The sequence below is a fragment of the Salvelinus namaycush genome, chromosome 37 (assembly GCF_016432855.1).
Source record: "Salvelinus namaycush isolate Seneca chromosome 37, SaNama_1.0, whole genome shotgun sequence".
In the NCBI taxonomy this organism is placed as follows: domain Eukaryota; kingdom Metazoa; phylum Chordata; class Actinopteri; order Salmoniformes; family Salmonidae; genus Salvelinus; species Salvelinus namaycush.
In genome coordinates, this window is record NC_052343.1 from 17,521,064 (window position 1) to 17,539,201 (window position 18,138).

General features: G+C 40.8%; 1 protein-coding gene across 1 annotated transcript; it reads right to left on the minus strand.

Annotated features, from left to right (window-relative positions):
• Positions 1–3,521: 3,521 nt before the first annotated feature.
• LOC120031004 (metalloreductase STEAP4-like) lies at positions 3,522–17,696 on the minus strand. The gene is made up of 10 exons (XM_038976519.1): positions 17,110–17,696; positions 16,858–16,965; positions 16,470–16,540; positions 16,264–16,351; positions 9,239–9,517; positions 9,032–9,126; positions 6,563–6,673; positions 6,413–6,455; positions 5,279–5,443; positions 3,522–3,808 (listed from the first exon to the last, which is right to left on the minus strand). The coding sequence occupies exons 1-10, from the start codon at positions 17,329–17,331 to the stop codon at positions 3,569–3,571; spliced, it is 1,422 nt and encodes a 473-aa protein (XP_038832447.1). The 5' UTR covers positions 17,332–17,696; the 3' UTR covers positions 3,522–3,568.
• Between the last annotated feature and the right edge of the window lie 442 nt (positions 17,697–18,138).

Here is an 18,138-nt window from a genome sequence, read left to right on the forward strand (position 1 = left end):
TACATCAGGGCTTTCATTAATACTGTAGATATGTACTGAAGAACATAACATTATAAACATTTATTTGATCCAGGTGAACAATTGCAGTCACAAGTTTTGATATAACATTGGTAAACTTGCAGAACCTAAGTACTTTACAAACACTCACAAAACACATTCATAAAAATAACATTATACCAAGTACATACAATGAAAGAAAAGGAGATGAGGCTAAAACAACAGAAAAGGAAACAAACAAATCACAGAACATTTCAAATGTAGAAACTTTTTTGAGCATAAACAAATGAAAAGGTACATTTAAACAGTATGGTGCATTTTAAACATTTTAAATAGCTTGCATTATTAACCTGTGCATTTTTAGTTTCCTCATGAACCAGGTTTCCATCCAACATTTTTATGGGAGTAATATATATGTTGGATAAAAAGTGTTATGACAGGTTTGATAGAAACTGCACATTTGAAGCTAAACTTTCAAATGTTGACGAAACATGCTAGACAAGGTGAGATCTTTTTTTGCGTCTAAAATAAACGCCTTAATGCGCAAATATCGATACAATAACCATCACGATGGTGTGTGGTCCTCCCATTACAACTCCGGAAAGCATGCAGTTTATCAGGCCTACAGATTAAATACCGTTGAAGTCGGAAGTTTACATACACCTTAGCCAAATACATTAAAACTCAGTTTTTCACAATTCCTGACATTTAATTCTAGTAAATATTCCCTGTCTTATGTTAGTTAGGATCACCACTTTATTTCAAGAATGTGAAATGCAGAATAATAATTAGAGAGAATTATTTATTCAGCGTTATTTCTTTCATCACATTCCCAGGGGTCAGAAGTTTACGTACACTCAATTCGTTTTTGGTAGCATTGCCTTAAATTGTTTAACTTGGGTCAAACGTTTCGGGTAGACTTCCACAAGCTTCCCACAATAAGGTTGGGTGAATTTTGGCCCATTCCTCCTGACAGAGCTGTGTAACGGAGTCAGGTTTGTAGGCCTCCTTGCTCGCACACGCTTTTTTCATTCTGCCCACAATGTCTATAGGATTGAGGTCAGGGCTTTGTGATGGCCACTCCAATACATTGACTTTGTTATCCTTAAGCCATTTTGCCTCAACTTGGAAGTATGCTTGGGGGTCATTGTCCATTGGAAGACCCATTTGCGACCAAGCTTTAACTCCTGACTGATGTCTTGAGATGTTGCTTCATATATCCACATCATTTTTGTTTCTCATGATGCATCTATTTTGTGAAGTGCACCAATCCCTCCTCCAGCAAAGCACCCCACCAAAATGATGCTGCCACCCCGTGCTTCACGGTTTGGATGGTTGTTCTTCAGCTTGCAAGCCTCCCCCTTTTTCCCTCCAAACATAACGATGGTCATTATGGCCAAACAGTTCTGTTTTTGTTTCATCAGACCAGAGACATTTCTCCAAAAAGTACAATCTTTGTCCCATGTGCAGTTGCAAACCGTAGTCTGGCTTTTTTATGGCGGTTTTGGAGCAGTGATTCTTCCTTGCTGAGAGGCCTTTCAGGTTATAATGATATAGATCTCGTTTTACTATGGATATAGATACTTTTGTACTGTTTCCTCCAGCATCTTCACAAGGTCCTTTGCTTTGTTGTTCTGGGATTGATTTGCACTTTTTGCACCAAAGTACATTCATCTCTAGGAGACAGAACGCGTCTACTTCCTGAGCGGTATGACGGCTGCGTGGTCCCAGGGTGTTTATACTTGCATACTATTGTTTGTACAGATGAACGTGGTACCATCAGGTGTTGGAAATTGCTCCCATGGATGAACCAGACTTGTGGAGGTCTACAATTTATTTTCTGAGGTCTTGGCCGATTTCTTTTGATTTTCCCATGATGTCAAGCAAAAAGACACTGAGTTTGAAAGGAGGCCTTTAAATGCATCCACAGGTACACCTCCAATTGACTAAAATTATGTAAATTAGCCTATCAGAAGCTTCTAAAGCCATGACATAATTTTCTGGATTTTTCCAAGCTGTTTAAAGGCACAGTCAACTTAGTGCATGTAAACTTCTGACCCACTGGAATTGTGATACAGTGAATTATAAGTGAAATAATCTGTCTGTAAACAATTGTTTAAAATTGACTTGTGTCATGCACAAAGTAGATGTCCTAACCGACTTGCCAAAACTAGAGTTTTATTAACAAGAAATTTGTGGAGTGGTTGAAAAACGAGTTTTTAATGACTCCTACCTAAGTGTATGTAAACTTCCGATTTCAACTGTATGTCCAATGGCCGATGAACACCGATACATTTTTATCTAGAATTGCTCTTCATATGACAAGGATTGAAAAGGATTTGTCCAGGTAGAATGTCGACTGGAATCATGATGATGACTGCTTGTCTAACATGCTAGCTAAGATTTTTGTATGTGGCTTTATTAACTCAATCATATTTATTTTTTAACATTATTTGCAACTGATGTGTGACATGTATAATGCCAAAATAACAATGCAAAACAGTCAACAAAAACATGACATTTATTTTGCTAAACAGGTGGGGCTGAATGATGGTTGCCACTGATTGTGTGTCACTTTTGCCACTAAGTGTTCTTTAATGAGAAATCCAAATTCTCCAAAGTCTAATAGGCACATAGGCTAATGGAACTTCACACAATATTTTGTGTGTGTAGTAATTTTATTAAGTAAGTAAGTGAGAAAATATATACCCATTTGTTTTATTGATGCAATACAAATAATTAACCTTGTCACAATTATGTCTAAAAGATCTCACTGGGCACACACTGTTAAATCAACATCGTTTTCACATTGTTCCTGTGTTCTTAGTGTTGGTACAAGCTGTTTCTGAGAGTGTGTCTTTGTGCTTTGCCTCTTCATCTATGTATTTAGATATTTGGCATCTACACAAACATCCAGCTATATCCACCACAAATGGAAGTGCTCCCCATAACAGAAGACACTGTGGGCCACTTTGTCTATCTAGTGATGAAAGGGAAGCCTGTTGCTGGGATTCAGAGAGTCTGTTTTCTGGAGGAAATAACAACACTGCCCCAGAGAGGATCACACTGATAGATGTGTTTTTATGAGTCTGACCTGCCCCTGGAGATGTATCAGACAGACACAAAACATAAATTGAAACACTTTTATACGTCTCTGAAACCTGTGTTTTCATCTGGGGATAACTGTACATTCAGTCAAAGAAGAGAGAGGATATACAGTAAGAGAGAGGATATGAGAGAAAGAGAAAGAGAGAGCTTTCACCAGTGAAAGCTAGTGTCTGGTTTACGTATGGTTAAAAATATATGCATTAAAATGCAACAATGTTTACAGTGTAATACAAAAATAAATACGACTGCATATCAATTAAATAGTATTGCTGGTTTTTGATCCCAGAAACATGGCAAACGATGATTGAATGGTAGCCAACCTCTGAGGGTATAATAGCAAAGAACCAAGAGTTCATGCCTTGAAGACAAAATCTATCATCACACTGAGGGTGTTATTTTGTCTGTGTGTGTCTGTGTGTCTGTGTGTGTGTGTGTTCTCTAAGGTATCAGTGGTTGGCTGTCTTTAGGGTTCCTCTGATCTGCCCCCCCTCTCCCATCCCTGGCGTATGCGGGTGATGGTGTGGTCCACACACGGGGTGATGAGCAGCAGCTTGAGCAGCAGCACCACAGAGGGAAGCACCAGACACAGCATGTAGCCGGGTGGGGTGTACCACTTGTAGATGGAGGAACTCAGGAACTTGTTCCAGCCATACAGGTAGGTGTGAGCCGTACACAACAGCAGAGTCAGGTGACCCAGCTTGGACTGGTGGGGGAGAAAAGAACACATAAACACATGAACCACACACACATACACACACATGCAGGCACGTGCACAGATAGAGGTCTAAGGGAGCTTGAGCACCTGCCCTTTTGCCATCCGATGAGAAATTAAACTTTTTTGTGTCAATTTTAGTCTATTTTCTCTATTGTTATCTAAGTGAATTGCCCATCAAACTAGTTCATTTCTAATTGTTTTTATCTTGGAAAGTTTCCCCACCCTAGCTGCCAAGAAGCCATTCTCGGCTATCAATCAAGTTAAAGTATCTAGCTTGTATAACTATCTTAGCTGGCATGCCTGCTGCAAAGGTTGGTAGACTTGAAAAAAGCAGTTAGTAAATGTCCTGAATAAGACTCACATTCCTTTCATTCCTTTCAAGCTTTTACCCAGATTTTAGCAGAGATGCAGAGAAGAATATTTAGTTTTTTTTAAGGACCACCAGTCAGGAGGATACATGGAATTAAGCATAATGATTATGGCTCAAGATTACAGGAAAAAGCTGCTTCAGGTGTTTGACAAATGCAAAAATGCTCCAACTTCCAGATGGGGGGCCTTAGCCATCACCCAGCTATCCTCAAGTACCTTGTGCCCCTTAGATTTTTTGGGGTGCATGCCACCCCTGCGGTGCGCGCGCACACACACACACACACACACACACACACACACACACACACACACACACACACACACACACACACACACACACACACACACACACACACACACACACACACCTAACAGGTTCTCTAGGTGAATTCTCCTGGCCTGTTGTAATATATTCCTCCCAAATTACATTTTATGAATAATTTAACATTTAAATCACTGCATAAATTTGAGGGAAATTAATGAATTAGAGAATGAGCCGGAGTTCTCCTGACCCAGTTACATTTATGAATGAGTGTGTGTACTCTCTGTAGTGATGGGAATACAACTTCATATCCCAGCGCATAACCTCTGGCTTGTCTGCTGAAAATCAGATTACTTTCCTGGAGTTTTATTGCATTCTCGCCTGGATGTTGGCTCTGCACCCCGCATGAATACGTTAATAAGGGAATCACTGAAGGAGATAAGTGTACAAATTAGGGATGGGAATTGCCAGGGACCTCATGATACGATATTATCACGATACTTAGGTGCGATACGGTATGTCTGCTGCAGAAAGACGAGAGAGCATGAAAAAAATAGTTTTTTATCAGTCATGGAAATAAAAGTGCTGAAAACATTGGCTCACTATTTAAAAAGAAGATGAGAACAAGCTATAGGATGAAAAATACCAGGGCACAGCCGACTAGCGCTAGCTAACGCTACCTAGGCAAATCGATACTTGGAGTCAAAGTATCAATATAATATTGTACAAAATATTTTTGCGATATGTAAATGTATCGATTTATTCCCCCATCGCTAGTAAAACTGTCTTGTCTAAGTATTCAGTGTGTTCGGTCCTGGTAATCCCACCTGTATGAAGCTGAACTCCCTCCAGCTGAGAACGTTACTGACGGAGGGAAGAGATGTGATTCCTAACAGGACGTACAGGCCAAATCCCAGAATTCCCAGGGATAAGTAGGAGTCGCCACGCCAGGCCGTCGTTGTGTCAAACTCAGTGGTCTTGTTCTCTCTGATCTGAGAGAGAGAGAGAGAGAGAGAGAGAGAGAGAGAGAGAGAGAGAGAGAGATTAGAGAGAGAGAGATTAGAGAGAGGGGGGGGGGGGGCAAGAGAGAGGTGCAAACAAGTGTTTATAATCAAAAACCAGTGCCTGAATACTGCTATATACTCTAGGTGTGTGTCCAATGTACAGATGTAGGATCTTAATATGACCAGTATTGTCAAAGCAAAAATAATCCTTCAGCAACAGCATTTGAACGTTTAGTCCGTTCACACTTTTTCGCCAATGTAATGTTACTTGATTGTGGTTAGGCTATTAGCTGGCCAAAATTAGGCTACATGAAAAGTGCTATACTGTTAAGACATGCTTGAGTACGTTGGCGACTAGATAATATTAGATTTTTTAAAACCTCCTGCTTTGGGCTGGATGTCTTAATGTGTAGTTCATACATTCATAATCTATGAGCAGAATTACTTTCTTACCATAATTAGCCACAAAATACTTGAAAAGTGACTGTTTTCTTGAAGCTGTGCATCGCCATTTTCCCTACATTTCCCCCATGTGGGCCAGCCTCCTAGCAATTTGAATTTTAGCCAAAGAGCTTCAGCCCCTCGCATTTGAGTGACAGCTAGCAAGAGGCCAGCCCAGCATTAACCAATGAGGTTGCAGGGCTGGCCCAATGGCTCAGTGGCCACAGCAGATACAGAGAAAGCAATGACGTGGTGTCACGAAGTACTCGTTTTCGCCACTTTTGGCTCGTGAGTGCTACTTTCAGAGCTACTGGCCAAAAAGTATACAAAAGTTCCAGAGAATCTCTTTAATATAATGTATTAGTGTGAATTTATGTAAATCCTGCGGCGCATAAAAATTGTCAGCGACAACAGAGTGATCAAATTAAGATCTTAAATCTGTACACTATTTGTCTATCCAATGTTCACTGTTTGAAAGTGTTTAATTTGGCCTTACAGCTAGGTAGGTGTTCTTACCACAGAGACAGTGCGTTCAGTGGCCTTGAACCTCACATAGTACCTGGGAACAAAATCAATACTTTCTTTACTAAAATCCAAAGGAAGACACATTCCACTGTGTGTGTGTGCACGTGCATGCGTGTGCATTTGAGTGTATGTTCCACTGACCGTATGGGTATGATAAGTGTATAGAGCACATGCAGAAAGGCGAACCCCAATGCCAGAAGACCCAGCTGTTTCCTGCACAGCATCCAGCGGTCCAGCCAATCAGGGAAGCGCCTGATGTTAAACATACATAAACACTTATAATCAACAAAAATACAATATACACTGCTCAAAAAAATAAAGGGAACACTTAAACAACACAATGTAACTCCAAGTCAATCACACTTCTGTGAAATCAAACTGTCCACTTAGGAAGCAACACTGATTGACAATAAATTTCACATGCTGTTGTGCAAATGGAATAAACAAAAGGTGGAAATTATAGGCAACCTGCAGGTGGTGACCACAGACCACTTCTCAGTTCCTATGCTTCCTGGCTGATGTTTTGGTCACTTTTGAATGCTGGCGGTGCTTTCACTCTAGTGGTAGCATGAGACGGAGTCTACAACCCACACAAGTGACTCAGGTAGCGCAGCTCATCCAGGATGGCACATCAATGCGAGCTGTGGCAAGAAGTTTTGCTGTGTCTGTCAGCGTAGTGTCCAGAGCATGGAGGCGCTACCAGAAGACAGGCCAGTACATCAGGAGACGTGGAGGAGGCCGTAGGAGGGCAACAACCCAGCAGCAGGACCGCTACCTCCGCCTTTGTGCAAGGAGGAGCACTGCCAGAGCCCTGCAAAATGACATCCAGCAGGCCACAAATGTGCATTTTTGTTTCCAACCGCCGTGTCTTTGTGAGACGCAGTGTGGTTGAACGGATGATCTCCGCATGTGTATTTCCCACCGTAAAGCATGGAGGAGGAGATGTGATGGTGTGGGGGTGCTTTGATGGTGACACTGTCAGTGATTTATTTAGAATTCAAGGCACACTTAACCAGCATGGCTACCACAGCATTCTGCAGCGATACGCCATCCCATCTGGTTTGCGCTTAGTGGAACTATCATTTGTTTTTCAACAGGGCAGTGACCCAACACACCTCCAGGCTGTGTAAGGGCTATTTTACCAAGAAGGAGAGTGATGGAGTGCTGCGTCAGATGACCTGGCCTCTACCAAATTGAGATGGTCAGGGTTACAATTTTTGGATTACTCCATGATTCCTGATGTGTTATTTCATAGTTTTGATGTCTTCACTATTATTTTACAATGTATAAAATAGTAAAAATAAATAAAAACCCTTGAATGAGTAGGTGTTCTAAAACTTTTGACCGGTAGTGTATGTGGACACCCCTTCAAATTAGTGGATTTGGCTATTTCAAACACACCCTTGCTGACAGGTGTATCAAATCGAGCACACAGCTATGCAATCTCCATAGACAAACATTGGCAGTAGAATGGCCTTACTGAAGATCTCAGTGACTTTCAAGGTGGCACTGTCATAGGATGCCACTTTTCCAACAAGTCAGTTCTTAAAATGTCTGCCCTGCTAGAGCTGCCCCGGTCAAAGTTAAGTGCTGTTATTGTGAAGTGGAAATGTCTAGGAGCAACAGCGGCTTAGCCGCGATGTGGTAGACTACACAAGCTCACAGATCAGGACCGCCGAGTGCTGAAGCGTGTGGCACGTAAAGATCGTCTGTCCTCGGTTGCAACACTCACTACAGAGTTCCAAACTGCCTCTGAAAGCAACGTCAGCACAATAACTGTTCGTCTGGAGCTTCATGAAATGGGTTTCCATAGCGAGCAGCCGCACACAAGCTTAAGATCACCGTGCGCAATGCCAAGCGTCGGCTGGAGTGGTGTAAAGCTCTCCACCATTGGACTCTGGAGCGGTGGAAACGCGTTCTCTGGCAGTTCGACGGACGAATCTGGGTTTCGCGGATGCCAGGAGAACGCTACCTGCCCGACTGCATAGTGCCAACTGTAAAAGTTTTTTGGAGAAGAAACATTTTCTGGGGCTGTTTTTCATGGTTCGGGCTAGGCCCTTAGTTCCAGTGAAGGGACATCTTAACGCTACAGCATACAATTACATTCTAGATGATTCTGTGCTTCCAATGTTGTGGCAACAGTTTGGGGAAGGTCCTTTCCTGTTTCAGCATGACAATGCCCCCATGCACAAAGCGAGGTCCATTCAGAAATGGTTTGTCGAGATTGGTGTAGAAGAACTTGACTGGCCTGCACAGAGCACTGATCTTAACCCCATGGAACACCCTTGGGATGAATTGGAACGCCAACTGCTAGCCAGGCCTAATCGCCCAATATCAGTGCCCGACCTCACTAATGCTCTTGTGGCTGAATGGAAGCAAGTCCCTGCAGCAATGTTCCAACATCGAATGGAAAGCCTTCCCAGAAGAGTGGAGGCTGTTATAGTAGCATAGGGTGGACCAACTCCATATTAATGTCCATGATTTTGGAAGGAGCTGATCGTCAAGCTTGTTTCCACATACTTTTGGTCATGTAGTGTAGATACACACATATACATACATTGTATTGTATACATGTATGCAAACACACTCACATACACACAGAGGTCTGACCTGTACTTGGTGCCTCTGTAGAGCTGCAGGAAGGAAGCCAGGACACCAGGCAGGTAACAGAGAGACAGCATAATCAGAGACACGATGGGACACACCTGGCGAGAACACACACACACACACACACACACACACACACACACACCTTGAACAGCTGATAACACACACAGAAACACAAACACAAACACATAGAGGGCCTGTGGCCAGTACCTTGTTAGCCAGTGAGACCATGATTCTGAAGGAGATGTCTTTGCCCTGGGTGGCGTATGCATAGATGATGTCTCTGATCAGCAGGTAGAAAAAGAAGGCAGCGCTGAGGCCGATGGCGATGCGCAGGGGGAGCCTCCACTGGGGGAACAGCTGCAGGGGGAAGTCCTCCAGCTCCCGGGCCACTGAGAGAGATCCCCGGTCCAGGGCACTGAGACCCAGCATGGTGGCTACCGCCATCACCACCTGCTTGGCCTCCACACTGTCTCCGCAGATATACACCTGACATATATTTATGCACATACAGTGGAGTCCGAAATTATTGACACCCTTTATAAATATGCGCAAAAATACCTGAAAAAAATGTATCATTCAAATACTGAGCTATAATGTATGTTCCAAAAATGTGGGAAATTATATTATTTTATACTAATACTTGTGCTTAGTGAAAGATATTTTGTTTAACAAGTAATAATCTTTAAAAAAGGTATTGACACCCCTGTTTTCAATACCTCACTTTGCGAGGATAACGACACTGAGTCTTATTCTAAAATGTGACCCTTTTCAAGAAACTAGTGTATGTCGAGGGTCACAACTTCACACAAGAGCCATTTGAACGTAATCTTTTTTTTAAGCAAAATGCGTTTATTGACAGAAATGCCTTCTGGAGCATGTGAACTTTCATGTGCCTTAATAACAAACTTGTATGCCATCTGTAAATACAAATCTTTTTTTAAAATTACCAGCCTAGTTGGTTTAGCCACTGAAAAAGGAAGCAACCTTCCCGCAAGCCATGATTGGCTGAGATAACGAGTGGGCTGGATATGCTGAGAGATGAGTTCGGATTGGACTGCCATATAGCACGCTTCTGTCTATTTGAGCTGGTTAGTATGTGTAGGTAATCCTGTCTAACACGGCTTTTAAAACATATATATTGCTTAGTAGAACTGCATAAGAGTTTGAAATTTGTGGAATTAGAGTATGATAGCTAAGGATATGGAGAAAACACTTGTCTCCGGATTACATCTTTAAGCATCTATGACAGGGAGAAGCATCCAACCATGATGTAAGCTAGTCTAGCCTTTTCTCAATAGGGGGTGCTGTTTGCACTTTGTAATAATTTCGTTCCCAAATTAAACTGCCTCGTACTCAATTCTTGCTCGTACAATATGCATATTATTATTACTATTGGATAGAAAACACTCTCTAGTTTCTAAAACCGTTTGAATTATATCTGTGAGTAAAACAGAACTCGAGTTGGAGCTTTTTTCCTATGAGGATGTGAGAATGCTGAATTCTGCAAGCTGTTCTCAGGTCAGTTTATTAATTTGCCTGTCTTCTATTGGTTGAGATGCACTGCATACGCCTTCCCCTGGATGTCAGCGAATAGTGAGAATTGAAATGGTGTTTCTAGGCAGATCTGAGAGCTTATAAATGGCCTGGCAACGTGGTGTACTCCCTTTGTCCTCTTCGCTCTGACGCAGAAAGGATCTCTGGCTGTCGTGATAGAAAGCTCCCTTTATAGCTCTTAGATATATCCGCTCTGTTTTTATTTGATATAGGTGTTAAAGACATCATAATGTTGTTATATTAAACCGAGTTATATCAGTTTATATCGGTATATTGCGATTTTCGGATATTTATTTGTACTGCGTTTTAGTGAGTCGGACACGTCTTTGCCACATGGCTAATGTTTACTGCTAATTCGAACGTTGAAGAGGACAATCTACAACCAAGCAACGATTCTTTTGGACTAAGGACACCTTGCCCAAGATTCTGATGGAGTTCATCAAAAAGTAAGAACTATATATGATGTTAATTCGTTGTTCTGTTGAAAAATGTAGAACTCATATTCTGCCATTAATCTAGGTGCGGTCTCGCTTTAACGCACGCTGTATGTTGTAGTAACGTTAATTTTAAAAATCTAACACAGCGATTGCATTAAGAACTAATGTATCTTTCATTTGCTGTCCAACCTATATTTTTTAGTCAAGTTATCGATTAGAATAGGTGCCTCTCCCAAGATTTCTCCCGACATTTTGTTTGCATTTTGGCTACTATTCATATTGTATAACCACGATTTGTGCCGCTAAATATGCACATTTTCGAACAAACTCTATATGTATTGTGTAATATGATGTTATAGGACTGTCATCTGAAGAAGTTTGAGAAGGTTAGTGAAAAAATTAATATCTTTTGCTGGTTTATACGTTATCGCTATTGTTGGCCTGAATCAATGCTGTTGTGTGGTTGGCTATTGTAGTAAGCTAATATAATGCTATATTGTGTTTTCGCTGTAAAACACTTAAAAAATCTGAAATATTGGCTGGATTCACAAGATCTTTGTCTTTCATTTGCTGTACGCTGTGTATTTTTCAGAAATGTTTTATGATGAGTATTTAGGTAATTCACGTTGGTCTCTGTAGTTATTCTAGTTGCTTTGGTGAGAGTTGTGATGGTGGCTGCAATGGTAAACTATGATTTATACCTGAAATATGCACATTTTTCTAACAAAACATATGCTATACAATAAATATGTTATCAGACTGTCATCTGATGAAGTTGTTTCTTGGTTAGTGGCTATTTATATCTTTATTTGGTCGAAATTGTGATAGCTACCTATGCAGGAAAAAAATGGTGGGAAAAAAAGTTGTGTCTTTTGCTATCGTGGTTAGCTAATAGATTTACATATTGTGTCTTCCCTGTAAAACATTTTAAAAATCAGAAATGATGGCTGGATTCACAAGATGTGTATCTTTCATCTGGTGTCTTGGACTTGTGATTTAATGATATTTAGATGCTAGTATTTACTTGTGACGCTATGCTAGGCTATGCTAGTCAGCTTTTTTACTGATGGGGGTGCTCCCGGATCCGGGATTGTGTGCAAGTAGAAGCTAGCCTTGACAAAATACTCCACTATGCAAGTATCCATTTCAATAGAATGTCACTGCGACAACTGCTGATAGAAGTAGCTGGTAAATTCGCTCTGGCAATCTACTCCGATTTTAGACCATAGGTAAGATAGTCTAGCTAGCTACATTTTCAGATATTACACGTGTCTAATTTTTACATAAAGTCTTTTCATTTCAAGTTAAAGTATACTGTTAGCTAGATCCTGGCTGGATCGCTACCTAACATTATGTGGATGATCTTATTATTCCTCTCAGAGCAATTTGCTTTGCTTGTTATAGCCTAATGTTAGCTCGCTAACATTGAACCTGGTTGGTTAGCTAGCTAGCTACATGTCTTAACCTGTTTGGGCTGCAGGGGCAGTATTGAGTTGCCAGATAAAAGGTGCCCATTTCAAACGGCCTCGTACTCAATTCTTGCTCGTACAATATGCATATTATTATTACTATTGGATAGAAAACACTCTCTAGTTTCTAAAACCGTTTGAATTATGTCTGTGGGTGAAACAGAACTGGACTTAGAGCAATTTTCCTATGTGTATGTCAGAATGCAGAATTTTGCTGGCTGTTCTGAGACCTGTGTATTAATTTGCCTGTCCTCTATTGGTTGAGATGCACTGCATACGCCTTCCCCTGGGTGTCAGCGAATAGGGAGACTTGAAATGGAGTTTCTACGTAGTTCCCAAAGGTTATAAATTGCTTGGAATCGAAGTGTCCCATCTTTCCACTTTCGCTCTGACGCAGGGAGGGTCTTGGCATGTCATGTTAGAAGCTCCTGTTTTAGCTCCTAGATATATCCAGCTCTGTTTTTATTCGATATAGGTGTTAAAGACATCGTAATGTTGTTATTTTAAACCGAATTATATCAGTTTATGTCAGTATATTGCGATTTTCGGGTATTTATTTTCGTGACGTTGTAGGAAGTTGGGTATCTCTGGCCCACATGGATATTGTTTACTGCTAATTGCAACGTTGAAGACGACGTTCTCCAACCTAGCAACGATTCTTTTGGACAAAGGACACCTTTCCCAAGATTCTGATGGGAATTCATCAAAAAGTAAGAACTATTTATGCTGATAATTCATTGTTCTGTTGGAAAAAGTAAAATGCATAAGACGCCATTACTTGCAGTGTAGCCTTGCTTTATCGCACCCTGTATTGCGCAGTAACGTTAATTTTAAAAATGTAATTCAGCGATTGCATTAAGAACTAATTTGTCTTTCAATTGCTGTCCAACCTGTATTTTTTTAGTCAAGTTTATGAATAGTTTTCGATAAGAATAGGGGCCTTTCCAAGATGGCGCCGGACAGATTGCTTGAGTATTTGGACACTATTTTCATTGTATAAGCACGATTTGTGCTGCTAAATATGCACATTTTCGAACAAACTCTATATGCATTGTGTAATATGATGTTACAGGACTGTCATCTGAAGAATTCTGAGAAGGTTAGTGAAAAAATTCATATATTTTGGTGGTTTCTACGTTATCGCTATTTTTGCCTTGAATCAATGCTGTTGTTATGTTTGCTATTGTGCTAAGCTAATATAACGCTATATTGTGTTTTCGCTGTAAAACACTTGATAAATCGGAAATATTGTCTGGAATCACAAGATGCCTGTCTTTCAATTGCTGTACACTATGTATTTTTCAGAAATGTTTTATGATGAGTATTTAGTTATTTGGCGTTGGTGTCTGTAATTTTTCTGTCTGCTTTCGGTGCAATTTCTGACTGTAGCTGCAATGTAAACTATGATTTATACCTGAAATATGCACATTTTTCTAACAAAACATATGCTATACAATAAATATGTTATCAGACTGTCATCTGATGAAGTTGTTTCTTGGTTAGTGGCTATTTATATCTTTATTTGGTCGAATTTGTGATAGCTACTGATGGAGTAAAAAACTGATGGAGTAAAAAAAAGTGGTGTCTTTTGCTAACGTGGTTAGCTAATAGATTTACATATTGTGTCTTCCCTGTAAAACATTTTAAAAATCGGACATGTTGGCTGGATTCACAAGATGTGTACCTTTCATATGTTGTATTGGACTTGTTAATGTGTGAAAGTTAAATATTTTAAAAAAAATCTTTTGAATTTCGCGCCCTGCACTTTGAGCTGGCTGTTGTCATAAGTGTACCGACGTCGGGCTGCAGCCATAAGAAGTTAACAAAAGACTCCACTATGCAAGTGTCAATTTTAATAGAATGTCACTGCGACAACTGTTAGCCAGTTAGCTTGGGTGCTTGACTGCTGTTGTTTGGACAGAACGCTCAGATCAACCCTTAAAGAGATGGGTGGAGCTAAAGCTTAAGAGGGTGTGAAAGATGCTGAATGGGTGTAGACAAAGAAGAGTCCTCCAGTATTTTTAAACCTTTATTTAACTAGGCAAACCTCAACTAGAGCTCTCCAGTATGTACCAAAACATTCAAAGGCCAATTCCTCAAAAGTGAGGTTACAAGTTTATCAACTTTCAAAGCAGAATTACTTTCCCATTGTTCCTCAAATGCAGTATATTATATCCCCTTGTGTAGCTCTGTGTCTCTGCTTTTATCCAATGTTGCTACATAAGAACAAATCAAGGCTGAGCACACCAGTTGTGGATTTGGCATTGAAAAACACAAGCATATGCAGAAAAGTTCTTCAAACCCACTGTTACATTTTTGACTCATTTCAGGACACTAGGCGTATGTTGCGCGTCACTACTTCACAGGAGAGACATTTGAATATAATTTTTAAAATCCAAATGCTTTTTTTGGCAGAAATGCCTTCTGGAACATGTGAACTTTCATGTGCCTTAATAAAAAACGTGTATGCCATCAGTAACTACAAATAAAATTGCCTAGTTGATTTATTTACGGAAAAAGTTAGGAACCTTCCCGCTAGCCATGATTGGCTGAGATAATGGATGGGCTGGACATGCCCATCCATTATTCTGATTGGTTGCCATATAGCACGCTTCTGTCTATAACATGATCTGGTCACTTTGTGTAGGTAATCCTTTCTAATGTGGCTTTTTTAAAAGATATCACGTAGTACATGTAGAACTGCAAAAGTGTTTTTGAAATCAGTGGAATGCCGGTGGAATTAGATTATGATAGCTAATGAGATGGAGGGAATTCTGGCATTTGATTGCAAATATGCAGAGGGAGTCGAAAAGAGAACACATATAAAACACATCTTCAAACTAAGGACAACCATGGTATCCGTGACAGAGAGGGAGAAGTGTCTATCCAAATATACGGGTAAGATAGTCTAGCTAGCTACATTTTCAGATATTATACGTTTGTAATTTTGTCAGAAAGTCGTTTTCATTTCAAATGAAAGCGTATATTTAGCTAGCTAGCTGGCTGGCTAGCTTACTAACGTTACGTGTATGATCTGTGTAGTAATATTATCTGTATCTCCGAGCCATTTGCATTGCTAGTTATAGCCTAACATTAGCTAGCTAGATAACATTGAACCTGGTTGGTTAGCTACCTGGTTGGTTAGCTACAAACTTTGTGTCCTGAATACAAAGCGTTGTGTTTGGGGCAAATCCAACACAACACATCACTGAAGAGTACCACTCTTCATATTTTCAAGCATGGTGGTGGCTGTATGCTTGTCATTGGCAAGGACTAGGGAGTTTTTTTTTAAGATAAAAAAAGAAACAGAATAGAGCTAAGCACAGGCAAAATCATAGAGGAAAACCTGGTTCAGTCTGCTTTCAAAAATATACCAAAACATGCATCCTGTTTGTAATAAGGCACTAAAGTAAAACTGCAAAAAAATGTGGCAAAGAAACAAACTTTGTGTCCTGAATACAAAGCCTTTTGAGTGAATTGGAACACTGACAGAGAGCCTCACTACTGCTCTTGTGGCTGAATGGAAGCTAGTCCCCGCAACAATGTTCCATCATAGTGGAAAGCCTTTCCAGAAGAGTGGGGGCTGTAATAGCAGCAAAGGGGGGACCAACTCCATATTAATGCCCATTATTTTGGAATGAGATGTTCGACGAGCAGGTGTCCACATACCTTTGTACACATGTAGTGTACACACTACACATGTAGTGTATATAGACTTGAATCTAGTAGCCAATTGGTTTCATGGGCATGGCTTGAACCTCGGTGTGTGTACCTGTCTGTTGGCATCTGAAGGTCCATTCTGCAGACTCCAGGCAGACAGGGTGTTGAAGCCTTTAACCACCTCAGCTCCAGGGACCAGACTGTTCATGTACATATAACCACATTTACATTACATCAACATACACAGCAACATATAAAAACATTCCTAATTTACAAAAGACATACACATAATAACAACATCTACTGTATAGCTCTCACCTTTGCAGGTATTCTGCGTTGGCCTCTGGGTACTGATTCTTCCTCAGGTTGTTACTGACATCCACCAACACCTGCAATTCAACATGGAATCAAATACACTGATTCATACTTTATATTTGCCAAAAACACTGGAATTCACATTCTATTGGCTAAATACACTGGTACATACAATATATTGGCTAAATAAACAAGCATGTCGCTCGACTCGCAATAACATCTGCTAAACATGTGTATGTGACTAATAAAAATTTGATTTGAAATACATTGGGACATAGAATATACTAGCTAAATACGCTGGGACATACATTATATTCGGCAACTTTACAGTTACATGCTGGCAAAACAGACATTCATACATATGGCAGAACTAATAAAACATAAATGCTACCTTCCCCTTTAGCTGATTGGCCAGTGGTACCAGGAAGTCGTAATGTTCTCTCTGGACAGCGATGAAGATCATAAGGGCTGACTGAGCAGCTGCAGCATGACCCTGGACCTGCATATACATCATCAACATATTGATACACACATAAACACACATACATTATATTCACATGTACTCCTTCAAACATAAATAAATATATTGAAATACATTTACAACACAGTAAAAACACGTCACCAGATCTATTTTATTTCGTACCTGTGCTCCGTGGGGTATGAGGGTGCTGCTGCTGTGGGGCCGTCGGCTGCCGAACACCACACCGTACCCCGCCTGCAGCAGACGCAGGCCCAGAGAGCGCCCCAGGTCCCCCGTCCCAAACACACACACCCTCTCACACTCAGGTGGGGCAGGGACAGCCTCCCTCATCGGAGACAGGGACACACATTCACTCTTCTCCTCACTCCTCTCCTGACCCGTCATGCCTGAACAGAGACAGACAAAGATCTCCTCGAGTCGTAGATAGTCAACAGAAAGTGTCAGAAAGACCAGAGAATTTAAAATAACTTCCTGAAGTTGCAATCACAGAAAAAGTACATCCACATGAATGGAGCTTGCAGGATGAACGTCCCTTTCACTTTGTTAAGTTCTTCAGCAGACACCTCCTCTAGACGGAGTCTTATAATCCAGACAGAGCACTGTCAATAAATGCTAGGACATGAAATGTTTTCTGCATTACATGTCCCAAAACAATAGTCTTCAGAGTTGGAGCAGCTCCTCTGAGTTTTCTAGATGAAAGTCTGACTGAGACACTACTGACTAAGTCTCGATTTGTGTCTGGGCATGCTCCTGGAGGGAGGAGGGAAGGGAGTAGTCTCACTGCCAAGCTGGAAACTACGTTGGAAGAGGAGGGTTTTTGCTTGTGCATTTGCTTGTGTGTGTGTGTGTGTGTGTGTGTGTGTGTGTGTGTGTGTGTGTGTGTGTGTGTGTGTGTGTGTGTGTGTGTGTGTGTGTGTGTGTGTGTGTGTGTGTTTGTGTGTGGGAAGGAAACCCATGGCACTCACTCTGCAGTGTCTCTGAGGAGAGGCCAGTGGTTTCTGGGAAGCAGGGAGGTTAGATAATAGTGGAATACCAGACCTGGAGAGACGCCAGATCACTGTGGTCTTTCTGTGTTCACACAAGCACAGGTCCACAGTTCATGACAATAACACAACAGCAGATGCACTTTGGTTTGTTGTAATACTACCTTACATCAGATGTCTTTTGTTCAAAGATGTGACAACATTCCAT

Coding starts and splice junctions, on each gene's coding strand:
- LOC120031004 (XM_038976519.1), bottom strand. CDS start 17,331: ATGACGGGTCAGGAGAGGAGTGAGGAGAAGAGTGAATGTGTGTCCCTG. Junction 16,352..16,469: donor AACGCAGAATACCTGCAAAG/GTGAGAGCTATA, acceptor GTACATGAACAG/TCTGGTCCCTGGAGCTGAGG. Junction 9,518..16,263: donor CTTCAGATGCCAACAGACAG/GTACACACACCG, acceptor AATATATGTCAG/GTGTATATCTGCGGAGACAG.